At 40.1% G+C, this 17,576-nt stretch overlaps 1 protein-coding gene across 8 annotated transcripts in view; it reads right to left on the bottom strand.

Moving 5' to 3' along the window:
* Positions 1 to 17,576, bottom strand: part of abca2 (ATP binding cassette subfamily A member 2) — a 146,552-nt gene that overhangs the window by 107,219 nt on the left and 21,757 nt on the right. For 4 of the 8 annotated variants that reach the window (XM_023343533.1, XM_023343532.1, XM_023343531.1 and 1 more), the window contains exons 2-8: positions 16,880 to 16,973; positions 13,739 to 13,741; positions 9,044 to 9,155; positions 7,858 to 8,021; positions 3,597 to 3,718; positions 1,975 to 2,073; positions 1,601 to 1,759 (exon numbers count right to left, since the gene is read on the bottom strand). In XM_023343533.1, coding sequence (XP_023199301.1) covers positions 1,601 to 1,759; positions 1,975 to 2,073; positions 3,597 to 3,718; positions 7,858 to 8,021; positions 9,044 to 9,155; positions 13,739 to 13,741; positions 16,880 to 16,973 — 753 coding nt within the window. Of the gene's footprint in view, positions 1 to 1,600; positions 1,760 to 1,974; positions 2,074 to 3,596; positions 3,719 to 7,857; positions 8,022 to 9,043; positions 9,156 to 13,738; positions 13,742 to 16,811; positions 16,974 to 17,576 lie in introns of those variants that run through there. The other 4 variants (XM_023343537.1, XM_023343530.1, XM_023343536.1 and 1 more) reach the window with 3 other exon arrangements.

The raw sequence follows: 17,576 nt of genomic DNA on the forward strand, positions 1-17,576 counted from the left end.
AGGTCAGTATTACCCTACAAATGACAAAGATCCATGGGGAAACTGAGTTTTTAGACAGAGGTAAAGATGATGAATAACTACACCAGTATTTCGCCACCAGAGGTCAGTATTGCTCTACCAATGACAAAGATCCATGTGGAAGCCAAGTTTTCAGAGAAAGAAATTTAATAGCAATAGCATTAAATTGTAATTTGAATCCACTGTGCCCCCTAGATTATTCCAACACTTGGATCTCCCTCATATATAAACAGATCTAATAGATTTTTTTTGTCATTTCAGGGACCACCAGGGGTCAAAGTTCACCTACTCACCATGAAACACAAAACTCTTATATCTCATACATAAAACCTCTCAAAGGGACCAAACTTTCAGTGATTGATCATCACCAGGTGTCCTACAATACCCAATGGTTAAATGATGACATCACTTAGGCCACGCCCCCTGAGAACAGGAAGTGTCATGTTTTACTGTGAACGGTCGCTATCTTACCCCTTTGACCTAATCAACATGAAACTGTGTCCAGAGACAGAAGACATGGTGTGTTGTGGATTCCAAACCCAACCGGCTTTGATGGAGCAGGTGGGCGTGGTGGCGTGGCGAAGTGACTTGTAACGCCGTTGCCATACGTTTGCCTCTAGATTCTACATGTTTGACCGAGCTGCACCAAACTTAGCATGAGTGATCATCATAGTCTGACGTCATCTAAGCCCCGCCCACTTCCGACAAAAAGTCACCTGTTTTTTCTGCTGTATGTGTTACTTTTACTGTATTTTTTATATGGACTTAATGCAGTGCAAACTGACATAAATGATAATATGATGAACTCTGTCAATGCTCGCTGCTGGCTGAACTGTGTGGGCGTGGCCAAATGGCGAATATCAGTCCCTTGCCATATTTATACGATTGTCTTTAAATCACACATAGATCATCCGATTGGCACCAAACTCCATATGTAAGACCTTTGTTCACCTCTAAAGAGCCCAACAGAATTGAAATGTAATTTGACTCCACTGCGCCCCCTAAGTTAATACATCAGCTGTATCTCCTCACTGCATGGACCGATCTGCACCAGATTTTTTGTGAGTCGTCAGGGAGCGCTGCCGAACGCATTCATGTGTTATCGCCTGGTGGACGGGCAGGGAAAATGCGTGACAGCTTCTGTGGTGGCGAGTGGGCGGCCGTGCTGGAAACTGCGTGAGAGCTTCTGCAGTGGCTGGCGGGCGGCGGTGCGGTAACCCCCGCGGTGACAGATAGGCCGGAGCGCCGCTCCGTACGAGGCTGCTTGCAGCTTTAATTTTGTTTGTGTTCAACTAATATATTTACCAGTGAATATCTAGACATAAGTTCTATGAGGAATATCTTCCCTTCATGTGATTTATTATTATTGTTATTATATAATTATTAAATACGAGAGCAAAGTGACAGAGAAGCCCAGTTCTGTTACACATCTATCCACATAATTTAGTTTTTAGCAGTAAAGAAATCATGTTGGTAAAAGCTTGGCCTGAATTAATGTCAGAACGGTGCAGAGAAAATGTTAGAAATACCTGGTCTCACCTCTAGGTGAATGAGGGAAATGCATGAGAAAAGATGAGCATACCTCCAGCTCCTGGATCCCCTGAAGTTGCTCGGCCCGGCTGCCAGAGGCGGCCGACAGGCCCAGCGCCCAGGATATGATCTGGACCACAGCTTTCCTGTTTGCTGCTCTCCCTGTATCTTCACCTCCATCCATACTCTGAACACCACCCAGCAGCTTCTCCTGCAGCACCAGGTGATGGAGATTTGTTCATCAAAAGCATGAAGTGTTGAAGTTTATTTCACTCTGGCATATAATAAGAAGAATTAAAAATGAAGAACTCTTCATCATAACTTGGTCAGAGGAAAAACAATTCTCAAGTCCATTCAGTGAAGCGCTGTGAAGCAGCTCTGCCTGTCCTTCTCCCATGAGCCGGACCTTGATGATCTGATGCTCACCTTAATCTGCAGAAGTTTGTCTGCAGGTTTCTTATTGAGGAGTTTTGGTCCATGAATCCAGCTGGTTGGCCCTCTACTATCGAAGATCAGACTGTACACCTAAAGCAGCCATATAGAGAGCAAGAATGATTTGTACTGAAGATGGCAACTCTTCAGTTATTCATTTTCATTATGGATGTTTGGCGTAACTGCCATCAAATCAGAATAAAAATTGCATATCAGCAATCATTAAGGATATTCCTTCACAAAATAAGGAATTTTTTCTGCTAGCAGCTGTCTACTGAAGATGTTCTGGTGCTTCATAGAACTTTTAACGCCATGCACTGCAAGGTTCTAAGACGCTTTGGAAGAGAGACAGGACAGCAGCATCACACATCCTCCAACAGGTGGAGGTTCATACTAGTGTAACACACAGCTACTGTACATCAGTGGTGCTGAGCTGCTCTTCCACATATTCAGCTTTGTTTCACCAGTGTTTGGTCCAGCCACAAAGCTGAGAGAAACGGCTCTCTGTGTCACTTTATATTTAAACCCCAAAGAAATAGAAAGTCATAGATTGCCAAATAAAAGTTCCTATAAATTTTGATCAATTTAAAAAAGTATGATTTAATTTAGGAACACTCTTACGTTACATTTAATTTAAAGGATACCTAAAAGCTTGTCACTGACTGTTTTGTTAAAACATTTCTTTCTTTACATGATTTTTTTTCTCACAGAATAAACGTAATCAAATTAGAGTTTGAGTTTTTATTGCAGATTTTGGCACTGCATTTTCAGGCTTTTAGGCTCCAATAAATGTCACATGCCATGCAGCTCTAATCATAATGCTAAACTATTTCAGCTGATTGGGTTTAAAATATAATTTTATCATCTGAAGGAGAAATCCATAGTATCAAAATGACTAACTTTGTTTCTAAAATTTCTATTTCACACACGTTCCAGAAGCTGTAAATGTTCCACCCACCATTTAAAGAGTGCAACCCTACCACAGACAGACTTTTTAAATGTAAAAGTTTAGAAAACTGACACAGAGCAGCAGGAGGAGCCCAACAGGAAGTGAACCTGCAGCTGAAGGTTGGAAGTTTGCTCTTGGGTCATACAAGTCAAGTAAAAACGAAATGACAGATACTAATCTTCATTAAAATGGACAGTTCTCATTTTTTGTAGTATCTCTCTTCAACATGGCAGAAATGTCATTGGAGGGATTGTGAGCCTGTCAACTGTTGCAAATAAAGCTGGAGCATTCTAGCTTAAATATGGCATGCATGTTTCAGCAGTTTATTCCATCATGGCTTCTTTCCCTGATGTTTTCCTCTGCATCATATCCCCTGGTTGGTTACAGAAACATCTGATAATAAAGAACTTTCTCATGAAACCTAACTAGAGAAAATGAACTGCAATAAACAAACATCAAAATTTCAGTTTTTAGGAGTGGAATGTTGGCATGCTTATGTTTGGACTATCTTTTAAATCATGTCATGTGTTAGTTCAGAAATAATGAAACCATCTTGATCCAATCCAGTGTGATATTCCAGTTACAGATGAACAGAAGGAAGTCCCCGAGGTTATGAGTATGCAGTCATGTTACCTGGTATCAGTGTGATGCAGTAACATTGACTCACCTCTTGGAGGTTCACTGAGCTGTTGAGCAGCGTGCTAGCTGTGGCGTTGGAGAGGGAAAGATTCCTGACTAAGAACTGCTGGAAACCTTCCTGGTTCTTCAACACACCAGCCAGTGGGAAGCCTTCACACACACCCCAACACACGCACACACATACACACACATGTTAAAGCTGAGCTTCCTGTACAAGTTATTAATGAGCATTGGTATATTGGCATTTTTAAAGTTATGTGTTCTATACAGGGCCGGACTTAGGAGAGTGTGGGCCCCTGGGCTTGAGCCAAGGTGCAGGCCCTACTTAATCACTGCTATACAGTTCCATATACTCATTGAATTCAATGAGAAGGTGTGTCCAAATTTTTGGTCTGTATTGAATACAGACCAAAAGTTTGGACACACAGTTGTGTTCAAACTTTTGGTCTGTACTGTATATATACAGTGTATATATCCCTGATTTCCTTCCCTTTGGGTGGTTGGCGCTTGGCCGTGACTTACTTGTGGAACCGATCCTATCCACAAACCTTATATACCTACAAGGTCACAAAAACCAGCCACTGTTCACCATGAGAGGCTGGACAGTCCCAAGCACCAGATCATTTCTCTATGCAAGGTTTACAACAGTCACTCCGTGACTGCCAACTTTTTTGCTATATTTTGCACACACACGTACAAAAAAATTTCAGCAAGTCAGATTTTTAAAGATCGTGATCAGCCAGAAAATTGCTACCGGTGCACCTTTAATGAATGTAAAGATCAGTACTACAAACAAAATATACTTAGTGGTTATTAAAGAAATACTTGAATATCTTGAGTATGTCCATTCAACAGAGTTTTCCTAAGAAAGAAAAATTGGACAATGTTCTCTATCCATCCTCTATGTGCAGTATTTATTTATCCTTCTTCATTTCTATCTTTATCTGCTTGTCTTTGGAACAAAAAATGCACTGTTGCATGAAAGTGTTGTATTGGGTGTGTTTATTTCCTTCTAGTGGGTCTGCCGATAGAGGGAAAGTAGCTTCTAAATTGGCTACTATCAATTGTAGCAACCTGCGGCACTCCAATATGCTTGTATCATATTGAGCATGAGGGCCAGAGGTAAGGCAAAGGCAGCAGGACAAAATCAGTCTGTTCCTTCAGGTAAGAAAACTCCAAGAAGATTATCAATCAGTTGGATCAGTTTGGAGGCGTGTCTGAACAGCTGGACCTTTGGTGAGCTTAGTTGTCATGCTCCATGTGGAACTGAGGGAATCTGGAGTAAACAACACCACCGGTGAAAACCATCTACTAATGTGGCTACACATTAAGTCATGAGATTCAGTAACAACAGTAATGATGGCAGAGTCACCAAGACAACATCAGTCACACTGAGAAGCTGGATTTCCAACTGACTAGCCAGTTAGAAACAAAAAACTCTTTTATCTGGTCAGTGAATGCACCATACCTAAGAGTTAGCAGGTCAGTGGCGATACTCTGTGGAGTATATGTTGCTACTGAAGGGAAGCGGCTCAGTGTTAGTTAGCAACAGTGATGAGGTTAAAAAGTGGGAGGAAAAACCAAAGATATTTAAAGAGGAACTATATTGTCATGGAGACCATTTGGTTCAGGATGCTGCTACTGAACGCTAGAATGCAGCATGTGACTGTTAGCTCTAACTCAGAAAGCTCAGAAAGAGGAGGTCTCTTAGAACAGGGGATGGAGTGACTATGGGTTAGAGTTAGGGTTAGGGTTAGGGCCCAGATGTCACTGAAGACCGAGTGCATTCCAGCAAATCTGTTTTCTTTAATCCTTTTGACTTTTGTCATGGAACATACTGGACTGACTGACAGCTGACAGACTGATACTAGACCAACTACATTGCTCTAGTGCAGGGGTCAGCAACCTTTTTGAGACTGGGAGCTACTTCACAGGTCCAGAGTAACACCAAGGGCTACTTGTTTGATACAGACAAATTTTCTTGGCTCAGCTTTTATAACAATAGTATATATACGTATATATATGATTACATGCTGCCTGATCATATTAATGCTAGGGACTACTGACAATAGTTATCAGTAATAATTTACCATGGCAGCTATGGTTAATTACTATTATGTGATCAGAAGTTCTTAGTTCAGAGTGATGAGTGGAGTTTGAATCTCCCATAGTTCTAAGATCCCGCCTGAGCTTTTAACAGTGTGCAGTTCTGGCGAGTCGCCGGTTTATTAGCTTTTTTTGTGGTTTCGCAAACTTAAAAGCTGACGGGTCACCTGTTGGCTGACACCAGCAGATGTCGGAAAAAAATGTCTGACAGATTGGAAGGTACGTACAAAACTATCACTGCACCTGACCTGCAAGAGCACAACCACCTTTCCAACGCGCATCATGTGTGCGTCGCACAAAAGCCGCACAAACCTAAACCACTAAAGCAGGGCACCCTTTTTTTTTTTTCGTTTTTTTTTTTTTTACACAAACGATGTTAAATATTAAAGACATGGAAGCGAAGCCTACCCGTGAGATCCACGGAAAGAGTATGTTGCTTCCCAGGTTCAGGTGGCGTCAGACATCCAAAGGAGGAGAAGGTGAAGCAACAATGTTTGTTTAATTTTTACTCTTTTGGGGAACGTTTCCACTAGATTAAATTGTTTAACTCGCAGTCTTAGCGCGACGCTCAGGAAGCGCGACAGATGTCAGCTAACGGGTGACCCATCAGCTCTCCAGTTCGGGAAACATCAAAGAAGCTCCAGAACCACACATGGTGAAAAGCTCAACCGGCATCCAAACCGCTCTTAGAACTACAGGACGTTCAAACTCTGCTCATTCATTTTTACCTTACAGAAAAAGCGCCAAGCCGCCAAATAAACAAAAGCAAACTGACCAATGAGATTTAAGCTTTGGCGTGCCCTTTGACCCCAACAGACTCAGATGTGTGCTACAAGATGTTTTGACATATAAGATCTTTTTTTCTCCACAAGTTTATTAATTGTAAAGAGGGTTCGATAATAAAACTTTCAGAAATTATTCTTTTCTTTTTTTACTTCAAGGAAAAGCTTAAGGTAGGCAGAGTGTGCAGCCGTACAGCTGCAGGCGCTGCTGCCCTCCGATAAAATCCTGCAGGCGTCTGAGCATAGTTCTGAACTTTAACCATCAAAAAAGAGATTTATGCATAAAGCAATTTATTTTAAAAATTTGTTATAATTTACTTTTTAAAAAAATCTAAATATAAACAAATGTTATTAATTCAATGTAAAAACATTAAATTAAATAATTTCTTTGGCAGTGCTCCCTAATGATATTTTTAGAACTTGCTCCACAGCGACTGACAATGTCCCCTCAGGAGAAAGGGTGCCTGCGGGCACCGTGTTGGTGACCCCTGCTCTAGTGTTTGGAAGATGTGGGGAGCTGTTAGGTTCCAATATTTAATTCAAACAGTAAGGTTCACACAGACCAGACCTGGACTAGTTTCCTGCTTTTGTAACGGTGACAAACAATCAAAAGAGATATTGAGATTGAGTCCGCAACATTTTAATTTAATAATTGTTACAAAGTAACTCCGTTAGCGGTCTCGTTCCTAACAGCCGTTAGAAAAAAAAACACATTCACCAACGTTCCACAACCGTCGTTACCTAGCAACGGCGGAGTGATATTGACCCCCTCCGCAACCACGTCAACCTGCGACACCACTAGTAAATAACACACAACGAAACACAAAACAGTATTAATAAACACAAAACAGTATTAATAAACACAAAACAGTGTTAATTTACCTCGACTATTCCATCAAAATGGCCTGTATGCCACACTTTCCAGTAGATTCATCTGTGCAGAAAGCTGCTGATGTGGCTTAAAGTCTAAGACTTTAAGTCTAGACTTAAAGTCTAAGTCTTTACTTAGACTTGCTCAATATGACCAAATGTTCCAGTTTTTGACGTAATATTACACGATATGGGCTTCACCTCAGTTATTCAGTTTCTTATCAGTAAGTGATTTTGTGAAAAGGGCTACCAACACCTTTTTTAACAATGAAAGCCTAATTTTGCTGCCTTGGGTGAAGAATATGTAACTGTTATAAACATCTCAATGAGCAATGAAAACACCTAAAGGATAGATTGTGTCTGGGCTCCACTTCTGGATCCAGCTCTGTCTGTCAGTGGGAGGTGTGAGCATGGTTCTGAGGGCAGAGCTCTGTGAAAACACTCGGACCTGTTCTAGCAGAAGGAATCCCGTCCTGGAGGTTAAAGAATGAAGCTTGTTATTGGTAAGAGTGAAGCTGAAGCGAGTCAGACCTTGGCTGCTGTTGAAGCCGTAGTCAGGCAGTAAAGGTGCAGCGCTGAGGCTCTCCAGGTGCTGCTGCAGGGTCTCTAGATCCTGACCCAAACCCGGTCTGTCAGATGTGAAGAGGCGGTTCTGTTCAACCACTTCACTGATTCGCTCCAACAGCTGAGTCACTCTGGAACCAGATGGATATGAAACACGGTCAGGTCCTGGTTCCAATCAAACGTAACAGTTTACAGTCTGACCCCATCATGACATTCTTCACTTCTCGTTTGTCTTGTTAATGTAATTACTTTGACCAGTCCTGCCAGGATTTTACAATTATTGGTATGATTATTTGCAATCAAAATCACTCATCTTGTAGTGCTATTTAAGAAATATTTGCAAAGAATTTTGCAGTAATTTTCCCCTACTCATGGAGAACAAAGGGATTCTGATGTGATCTGTTCCTATGTTTAAGGGTAAATATTAATGTCAAGTTCACGGTTTAGAACTTGACATGAGTTACTGGATGTTTTCTCACTGGCTTTCATGTCCAGTGTTTTATCTAGGGCTGGAACTAAGGATTATTTTAGTATTTGTTTATTCTATCAATTATTCTGATGATTAATGGATAAAAAATTGGCACATTCTGCATATTTTTCAATTAAGCATTTAAGCCCATTTTAGACAATTTTAGCAATGCACTAAAACACAAATAAACAATTCAATTCCTTTTTAAATCAGAAAATGAACATTTTATTTCCTTAGATGCAATAAGCATTCATTTAGTGAAAATGTTTATGTTGGCTTCATTACTGCTCTGACTGTGTTGCTCTTTCAGCAAATGACCTGTTTATGTGTGTGTGACTCCAATTAATGATTAATCAATTACTAAATTAGTTCAATTCAATAAGCAATTAATTACAATTTGTCTGATTTATCGTTTCAATCCTAGTTTTGTGATAAAGTCACCTCTGTTGTGAAACCAAGCAGCAAATCAGCAACATTTTCCATCCAGATTTAAATCCTATTAGAATTTCACCTTTTCAATTCATTTAACAAATACTTTGATTATATCATGGTCGTATTTAACAGCTGATCAGTTCACTTTTGGTGAAAGCTTTTCTGATAGTGGTACTTACTGCTAAAAAGACAATCAAACACAAAGTAACTCAGGAATGTTTAAGAGCAAATCCTGTGCTCCGTTCTACTCACGTAGAATTCTTATACTGCAGGAATCCAAACTCATCCCTCTGTCCATCTGGGCACAGCGACTGCATGATGGGAATGATGCCGGCTGAGGTGAGCGGGGCGGCACTGTAAAAAGCTTGGTGGAAGAAAGAAGCAAAAAAAGATGGAGGAATAAAAAGAGTGAAAAGCCAGAGATAAAGGAAGAAGCGTGGTAGACAAGGAGGTGGTGATCAGAGTTTGAAATAGATCAAGTAAAACTGGTTTTATTGTGAAATGTTCAATTAGACAGTAATGAAAAAACACAGAAAGTTTCTGTGCTTGTGTTAGAAAGAAGGAAGTGGTGAGAGAGGCTCCTGCATGTCAGCACTGCATTTAGACACCATTTCTCATTGTTCAACATAAACAGCCTCCATTTTTCAGAAACATTGGATGAAGCAGCTCTCAGCAGGACAAAGCCCCTGAAATTTTACTTCTTGCCAATAGCACCTTGTTTCCATGGCAACTGTCATGGTTTCTTGTGAACAAGCATCCTTTTTATCTGACCACAAAAACACTTTTTATTGTTCCCCAGCTCACTCTTCCGTCTCATCTACAGTACAGACCAAAAATTTGGACACAACTGTGTGTCCAAACTTTTGGTCTGTAGTCAATACAGACCAAAAGTTTGGACACACTTTCTCATTGAATTCAATGAGAAGGTGTGTCCAAACTTTTGGTCTGAACTGTACATGAGCTACCCAGAACTTTGATAGAAATTGGAAATCTGCTGCTGCACATAGAGCAGTGCAGAGGCAGCTCTGGATGGAAGAATGCAAAAAGCAGAAGTGAAGACCGTCTGTATCCCTGGGAAAGATGTGAAAAGAACAAAGGTCTCTTCCTGAGCTTCTTCAATAAGCTTTCTACAGACCTTAGGTCTGGGGCAGGAGGTTCAATAGTGTCTGGTGAACCATTTCTGTGTTGATTTGGTCATGAGTGTTAGATCATTATTCAGCTGACAGCCTCAAAAACGACCTATTTACACTTCACCAAACTCTTACTTAAAAGCTCATACAAGTAGTAAGTGCTGCTGAAAACCACATTTAGAACAATAAGGGCTCATTGGCTGGAGATGCCAGATCCCAAAGAAAAGAAATTTACTTATGCAGATTACAGTACATTTATAGATAGACCTATAACAAAACATCCCATGTGAGATGACTCCACATTGGTCCCAAAAGGATGTATTTTGAGTGTTGCTTATATCAATAAAAATGTAACCATTTTAAAACCGTTATATAAGGTGCAATATTTGCTGTTAAACATGCATTCATTCATAACTCTGAGCCCTGGGCCCCCGCCCCTGGAAGAACCAGGTGATGTCCTTCACACTGACGGCGTTCAGGGCCATGTGGAAGGGAAACCGGCCCCCAGCATCCCAGAGCTTTCACCTGCCTTGCCATCCCTAATAAATATGGCTCCTCCTCTGCACAGTGACAGCAGCCAGGAGAAATGGGTTTCTGTTTTATACAACATGAGCACAAAGTTATGGAAAACTCATAAACTTAATAGAAACTTTGACCAAAACTAATAAAATTACATATAATAACAAATAAATCTCTCAGTCACATAATAAATCCTTCACCCAGGACACAAACTGTTTGTACTGCTACAATCAGGGAAAAGGTACAGACACAGTGAACAACCACCTAGCTAAAAAACAGCTTTTTCTCCAAGAGCTGTGAAACACACACTCTTATGCAGCTCCCTCAGGACTGATTAAGACTTGATTTATCACTGTAGGTACCACTCCAATTTCATTAGGTTCTAGAAATATGACTAATAAAAATCTTATGTCTGTCATTTTGTCACTATTGTACCACGTTTACTTTACAACAAAACTATTATCTCCTGACATGGTTTTCCATGTATTCCAGGCTGATTAAATGTATGCTAACTAATGGTTGGATTTTTGCATAAGCTGCTGCAATATATAAAGCATGGCTTTTAACACATTTACTTAGCATGCCACTCCATGTGATGACACTGTATGTTACATAGTTAACCTTTTGCAGAAACTATCAGCAGGCTGACATGGGCCCTCTTTGACCATCCAGGTGGGAATTCAGGATAAGTACAGAAAATGAATCCATCATCAGTAGAATAGAAAGACATTATGAGTTTTCATCCTGCTGAGTGGAACAGAGTTAAACAAACTGGAGAGTAGGTAGCACACCACAGGATGGTACTAGAGCCAGCACTGGTCCATCAAAACACACTGCTGCTTTAAACAGTCACATCAAAGTTATTTAGAAAAGTGATGGAGAATATGATGTTCAACAAATGTTCAAAGAGGAAGTTTGGTGGCCAGCAGTTTTTTAGACCTAGTCGGAGTTCTTGTTTCTGGACACAAAGTTTATTTCTACGTTTAGATGACTCAAACCATTCATAATAAAAACACAACAAATAGACAGTTAAAGCTGCCAGTCGGTGCATCTTTCTTGTAGTGTGGTGAAGTTTTCTGAGCTCCACAGTGAACCTCATCACTTTAGACTTCCTCCATGTAGGGCTGCACTCTGGTCTTTTACATAAGTAGTGGAAAGCAGAAAGTTGCAGTGTGAGATGAGGAAGTTCATGCACTGGCTCCGTTACCACCCTGACACCAAGACGAGACTCAGAGGGACCTGCAGTAATCAGAGCTGCTGCAGTCGGTCGTTCAGCAAGCACAGAACAGCTTAAAGGCAAGACATCTTGTTTGTAAGTTATCACATAAAAAAACAGCTTCTGCTATGGTTAAAACATGAAAAAACATTTATTCAGTTGGAGCAACAGTCTGTTCTTGTACAGAAAATGAAATGAAAACAGCAGTTACATAAAATTTTGTGATTGTTTTCATATTGTTTAAAGTTACTTCTGTGTCTGATTTATCAGCCTGATTCCAAATCCTTCACAGGAATAAAGGCGTCTGCATCACAAAGGAAATATCTGGAGTAAAAACAACAAATGGATCATGACAAGTGTTTTAGAAGGTTGTATGATTCTATTGCAAGTGATGAGATGGAGGACTTCTCCCTCATCAGAAAGCTTCCAGTGCTAAACTTGAATAGTTTGGTGTTCAGCTGCTGTCAGTGGCTGAACCAACCAGGCTCATGGAGATCCACAACCAATCAAAACATTGTGAGTGCCATTTTTAAAACTTTGTAGCATTGCCCCAGAAACTCCTGAGCCTCAACATTCACAAAAAGTTGGATTAGCTGAGGAATGACATGAGCTCCCCATCTCTTCAGATTAGAGCTGAAGTAGGTCGATGTGTCGCACAAAGCAGCAGCAACCGCATCCGTCAGAAAGTTAGGGTTAGCCTTTTATTAAACACTTCTGGTCTCAAATCATCTGGTGGGCGTACCGAATCTCACTCCAACCCCACTGAGAGACTGGCACTGCTCTTGGTGGGAAGTCCCTGATTGCCATCCGGTTGCTCATGTATGAAGACTGGAAACAGTTTGAACTGTCAGAGTTTAGACCAGGTGGGGACAGAAAATTCTCCCTGATGCTCTGAGGCTAAACTGAAACTTCACACAAAGTTTGGACTTCTGTTCATACTTTAAACCTTCTAACTCACAAACAACATTATTTTTATGTTGCACTATAGACAAAAGCTTGCTGTGTTGCTGAATGACCGATTTTTGCAAATTCAAGGTTCAACATTTAGTACAAAGATACACAATGAGGTAAAGACACACAGGTAGAGGAGGATAGCACATCCTGATTCATGTGTCTCATCACCAGGGACAGTTTTCTGTTCATTACACACTTACACACTGCTCCATCCAACAGGTTGGGAACATGCATCATGCACAGGAACGAAAAGAACCGTGGACAGACAGAGAGAAACAAAGGAAGAACAGCAGACAGAAGGTAGAGGGAGGATGAGAGAACAAAAACAAAGGCGCATCAACTGGATGCTACTGTTCAACTAGTGCAAGCAACAGGGGGCGCTCCAGGGAACCAAAGTTAAAAAGAATCCGGTAAGGATTGATCTGAACAAAAGGGTGGTGACAAGATATGTCACATCACTAAATTACATACAACTGAAACCAGAAATGTAGCTACACTGACTTAAGAGACACAGAAGTCGTTTTTCCTCATTGCCTGAGGATAATTCAGAACAAACTTCTCTATGCCAAAAGAAATCAGCCAAAATATCAGGAGGAGGACTGAAGGGCTGCACCAGTTTGGCTCATCCTTAGTAACAACTTCCGGATATCTGACGGTGAAGCATCCGTCAGGATTTCAGCAAATTAATGGCAAAAACTCTAAAGGTTTGGTGGACCAAACTGCCTTTGAACTGTATGACTTGAAAGTCATACAGTTCAAAGGCAGTAATATACTGAGGAAATGTACATAAACTTCTGATTTTGAAGATATTCATAAATAAATCTTGCATGTTATTTATCTAATTAATGTAGCGTTTAACAAATACAAATAATTTTGGTAATTTTAACTGATCTAAAGAGTTTCATTTCAGATAGGGAGAAAAGGGCATATGTAAACTTCTGGTTTCAACTGTAAGCAAACAATGAAAAGATCAAATAAAAGATATGGTTAGACAACAATGTGCTTACAGAACACACATGCTAAATATAACTGAGCAGCAATATAGGTCAGTATAAAGGTAGAGAGTAAAAACCTGCAAGTAAAACTGTTGTCTGTACAGTCACACACACACACACCCCTACAACACACACACTACACATATATACAAAGATAGCACACTAATTGCAGTAAAAAGCAGAGCTGGACAGGTCAGAGCAGCAAACACCTCTATAGTCCCACTCTACTGGAAGAAGAAAGAAGCAGCTTGCCGCTTGTTGACAGTGAGTCAGAGCAGGACACCGAGCAAATAAATTCTCATTTCATCAGTCTGATGATGTCTGTAAGTTCTGAAATATCAATAACCTTAGAGAAGAAACTGCTGCTTGCCATCAATCTGAATAGTTTATAAAACCATCTAAACAATTTGAAATCCAGAATTCTTTGCCAAAAAAATTTGAAGGGAAAAACCTTGGAGACAGCTGCTGTTGATGTGGGCTTGTATTGGGTTGGTTTGGATAGTTTCTTTCCCTTAATCAATAAAATCAAACATTGAAAACTACTTTTGCCATTTGTTCTGCTTGTCCTCGTCAGACATAAACATTTAAGTCCATTAAGAAAGCAAAAACAGAAGAAATCCATCAGGGGGAAAAACATTTAAATAGCACTATGCAATCCTAAATGACAGACTGCTAATGTTATGCAGAATATCAGACATCAATTAGGACAATATGAAAAAAGCAAAGTTGAACTCCACTGCTAAATGCAGAAACAGCTTCTCATAAGCAAAACACCTTATTAAAATTTTGCAAAATCAGAAGTCACGGCTTCTTTTATTCTGGATAAAGGTGGATAGGCTGCAACATTCTGTTACAATAAGACTCACAGTCAAAGTAAAATAAGGAGGCCCGGGACTTTCACATGTCCATTTTGATTAATTACATTGATTTTAATGTGTTAAAATTTTTGAGGAAATTAATCACACTTTTTTTTGGTTTTCACACATTCTGATTAACTGCAAATGTAATGCACAAGCAGCATCTGCCACCAGCAGCGATGGACGACTAAGCCGATTCTGTTGGCCTCCTGGGGATTCATTCTGCTTCAGAAAGCGATCTCTTGGGATTCAGTTGTGCTAAAAGCAGTTAGTCTGTCAGTGAAGCTATCGCAGCCTGAAACAGCATTGTCTTTTCTTATTAGAACGAGATGAATTGTGATTAATTATTTACAGGTCCTGCAAATACTTTCATTAAAAATGTTAAAATATCTACATACAGTAGGTGTGCAGAGCCTATTTTATTGAGGTAAAGTTTTTGATTCAAATCCAATTAATTAATTACACTCCCTGCAATTAACTCAATTAAAAACTTTAATCAGAGTCCGACCAGTAGGAATGAGCCAAACTGGTTACTGGTTACTGGTCACGCTGCTACAGTGAAAGATTCTCTGTTGACACAAGTGATCATTTCATGTAGAAACAACTTCAACCAAAACTTTAACATCATGTCCACTGTCAAAACAAAGACCTTCAGAGGCAATGACATTTTGATGATTGTTCTTCTAAAGAAATTGGAATTTAATCAAATTGTTAATTAAAAAAAAAGAAAGACTTTTTTAATGTTGACAGAAGCTAACTGTTCAAGGGCCAGTAGCTTCACCCGCAGGACGAATCCGAGTCTAGAAAAATTGTTGTCATAACTACAGAAGTTATTCTACTTTAGTAAATCTACTGGGACAGGCAATTTAGAAACTATTCTGAGAAATTCCTCACTAGCTCGATACACCAATTCTGTAAAATAATCCTAAAATGTCTTTTTTCCTTTTTAAATATATACAGAATATTTATTTAGAAAATGACTATAAAAAGGCAGCATGTGCAGTTTAAAGCATTCCAGGTGTGGCACTGACTCAGCAATAAGGACTGGGATAAAAATGGAAATCTGTTGGTGTTTTATAGAACTTCCCACCCTTGGCTGGATGTTTTCCTCCATATTAAACATGGAGGATTTGTCCTTGGGTACAGGTGAGCTTTCCTGGACAACAAACTGCTGCTGTTGCACAAAGTTTTGGAAGTCACATAAAAGAATGCTGAGGAGTCTCTTTCCAGATATCTGTGTAAGCCTCAAACTTTTAGAGCAGGGGTACCCAGACTTTTTGAGACCAAGATCTACTTTTTCTCTCACCAGCCAGCTGAGATCTACCTCATGACATGAAGACATAAAAATTGTAAATTAAACTCTATTGTCTTATTTTATGGGCGAATAAACATCAGTTATAGCAAAAATAATAAAGTGATTTTTGCTATAACCTATTTGCTATAAACCTAATGCAGTTTCTTCCTCAGTGAGACTCTGTCACTGGGAGGAGGTTACTGGTTTCTCAGTCACAAGCTGGTTGCAATCCTGAGGCCAGCAGGTGTCAGTCAGTTATGGTAGATCTGAAATTTGGTTTGATGACTGAAATATGAGAAGCTACAGACTGATAGGAGGAACCAAAGAGCTCTGTAAAGATAAAGGCAAATCTTCTGAAGTTGGGATATAATTAATTTAATTTCACATAATTACCAGGGTAGAACCCATTTGTTTATTACAACTTAATGAAATATATTTGTCCTTTTTGATGTTTGTTGTGACTGACGTATACTCACAAACAAACGAGGTAATTAGTCCAAGTTTGTCGTTTATTGAAGGTTTAGAAACTACAGCAGCTGTAATGCGCCACAGCAAAGGTAAACAAAGGTAAAATAACCCGAACAGGTGATCAACTCAAAACCACTCCTACCTTTTTTCTCTCTCTTTCTTTGTCGTTTAAGCACACCCGTTGCCGTGGCAACCGCCTGCACCCCGCAAGCCGAGCAGAGATTACGTTAAAAACATAACATTCAGTCCGTTACTATATCAGGTTTCCCGGCTTGATATTTATTTCTCGATTATTAATAAGCCTTCCCTGAACACAGCGATGGTTGAGTAGCTAATTTAAACTCCTGCTCTGCTAGTCAGTCGATCTTTGAGTCGCCTTTTTTGGTGTTAATGGAACCGAAACGCACTGAATTGCACAACACCTTGTTGAAACAATAATTACTGAGATTATTAATTTTAACAGGTTTTGTTGATTTTATTATTCTTTAATGAAGCTACAAACGTTTAGGATCTTAGTGAATATTTTGGTAAGCGCGTCAGAAGAGGAAGTGCTGGTCTCAGCATCCTGGCGGCGTTCAGTTTGTCACCTTATTGCCGAAATCGACTCAAAACCTTTCCGCGATCGACCGGTCGATCGCGTCTCCATCTTGCGTACCTTCCTTGACGGGGATCGCTGGTTTCTTCTGCCTCAGACCCAGGAGGATGAAGAAGAGGACTAGTGGGATGAAAATTTCAAATGCCAGCACCCACTGCAGAGGAGAAAAGACAAGAGATGAGAACCTTACTGAGTATCTGCTGATGAATGGGGCCGGGGCAGCTCTGAGTTCAGCTCATTGCTCATATGAGATAAAGCAGGAAGAGCAAGAAATATTCCTGTGCTAAACTCAAAGTGTGACCTTTTTCTTGTCCTCTCTCTTATCAATATAACAGAATAAAATACTGCAAGTACCTAAGAAAAAATTAATCTCTTAAGTGGATGCCAGAGCTGGCTGCAGAGATGCCAAGTATAGGAACCAATCCAGAGGCTAACCCTAACCCTAACCCGTTAGATGATGAGATTTAAAATAAACAGGATAACTCTGGAATCAACACTATTTCTGGTCATGGAAACTTCAGCTCACATCAACATGAACTCACACAAACCTGGAACTTTCCAGATGTGCTTCAGCTGCACACAGACATTCATTTAATCCTCAACGTCATTTCTCCACTTCACTCTCCAAGAACTGGAGAAAAGTGGAGCATGATACCAGAGTCACATGAGGACACTGACCGCTCTGCCTGACCCTGAACAGGCCTCTCTTCTTACATTGTTCATCCAAAACTGTGAGAACCATAAAGTCCTTTTGTCT

Source organism: Xiphophorus maculatus, chromosome 12 (genome assembly GCF_002775205.1).
Source record: "Xiphophorus maculatus strain JP 163 A chromosome 12, X_maculatus-5.0-male, whole genome shotgun sequence".
NCBI lineage: Eukaryota > Metazoa > Chordata > Actinopteri > Cyprinodontiformes > Poeciliidae > Xiphophorus > Xiphophorus maculatus.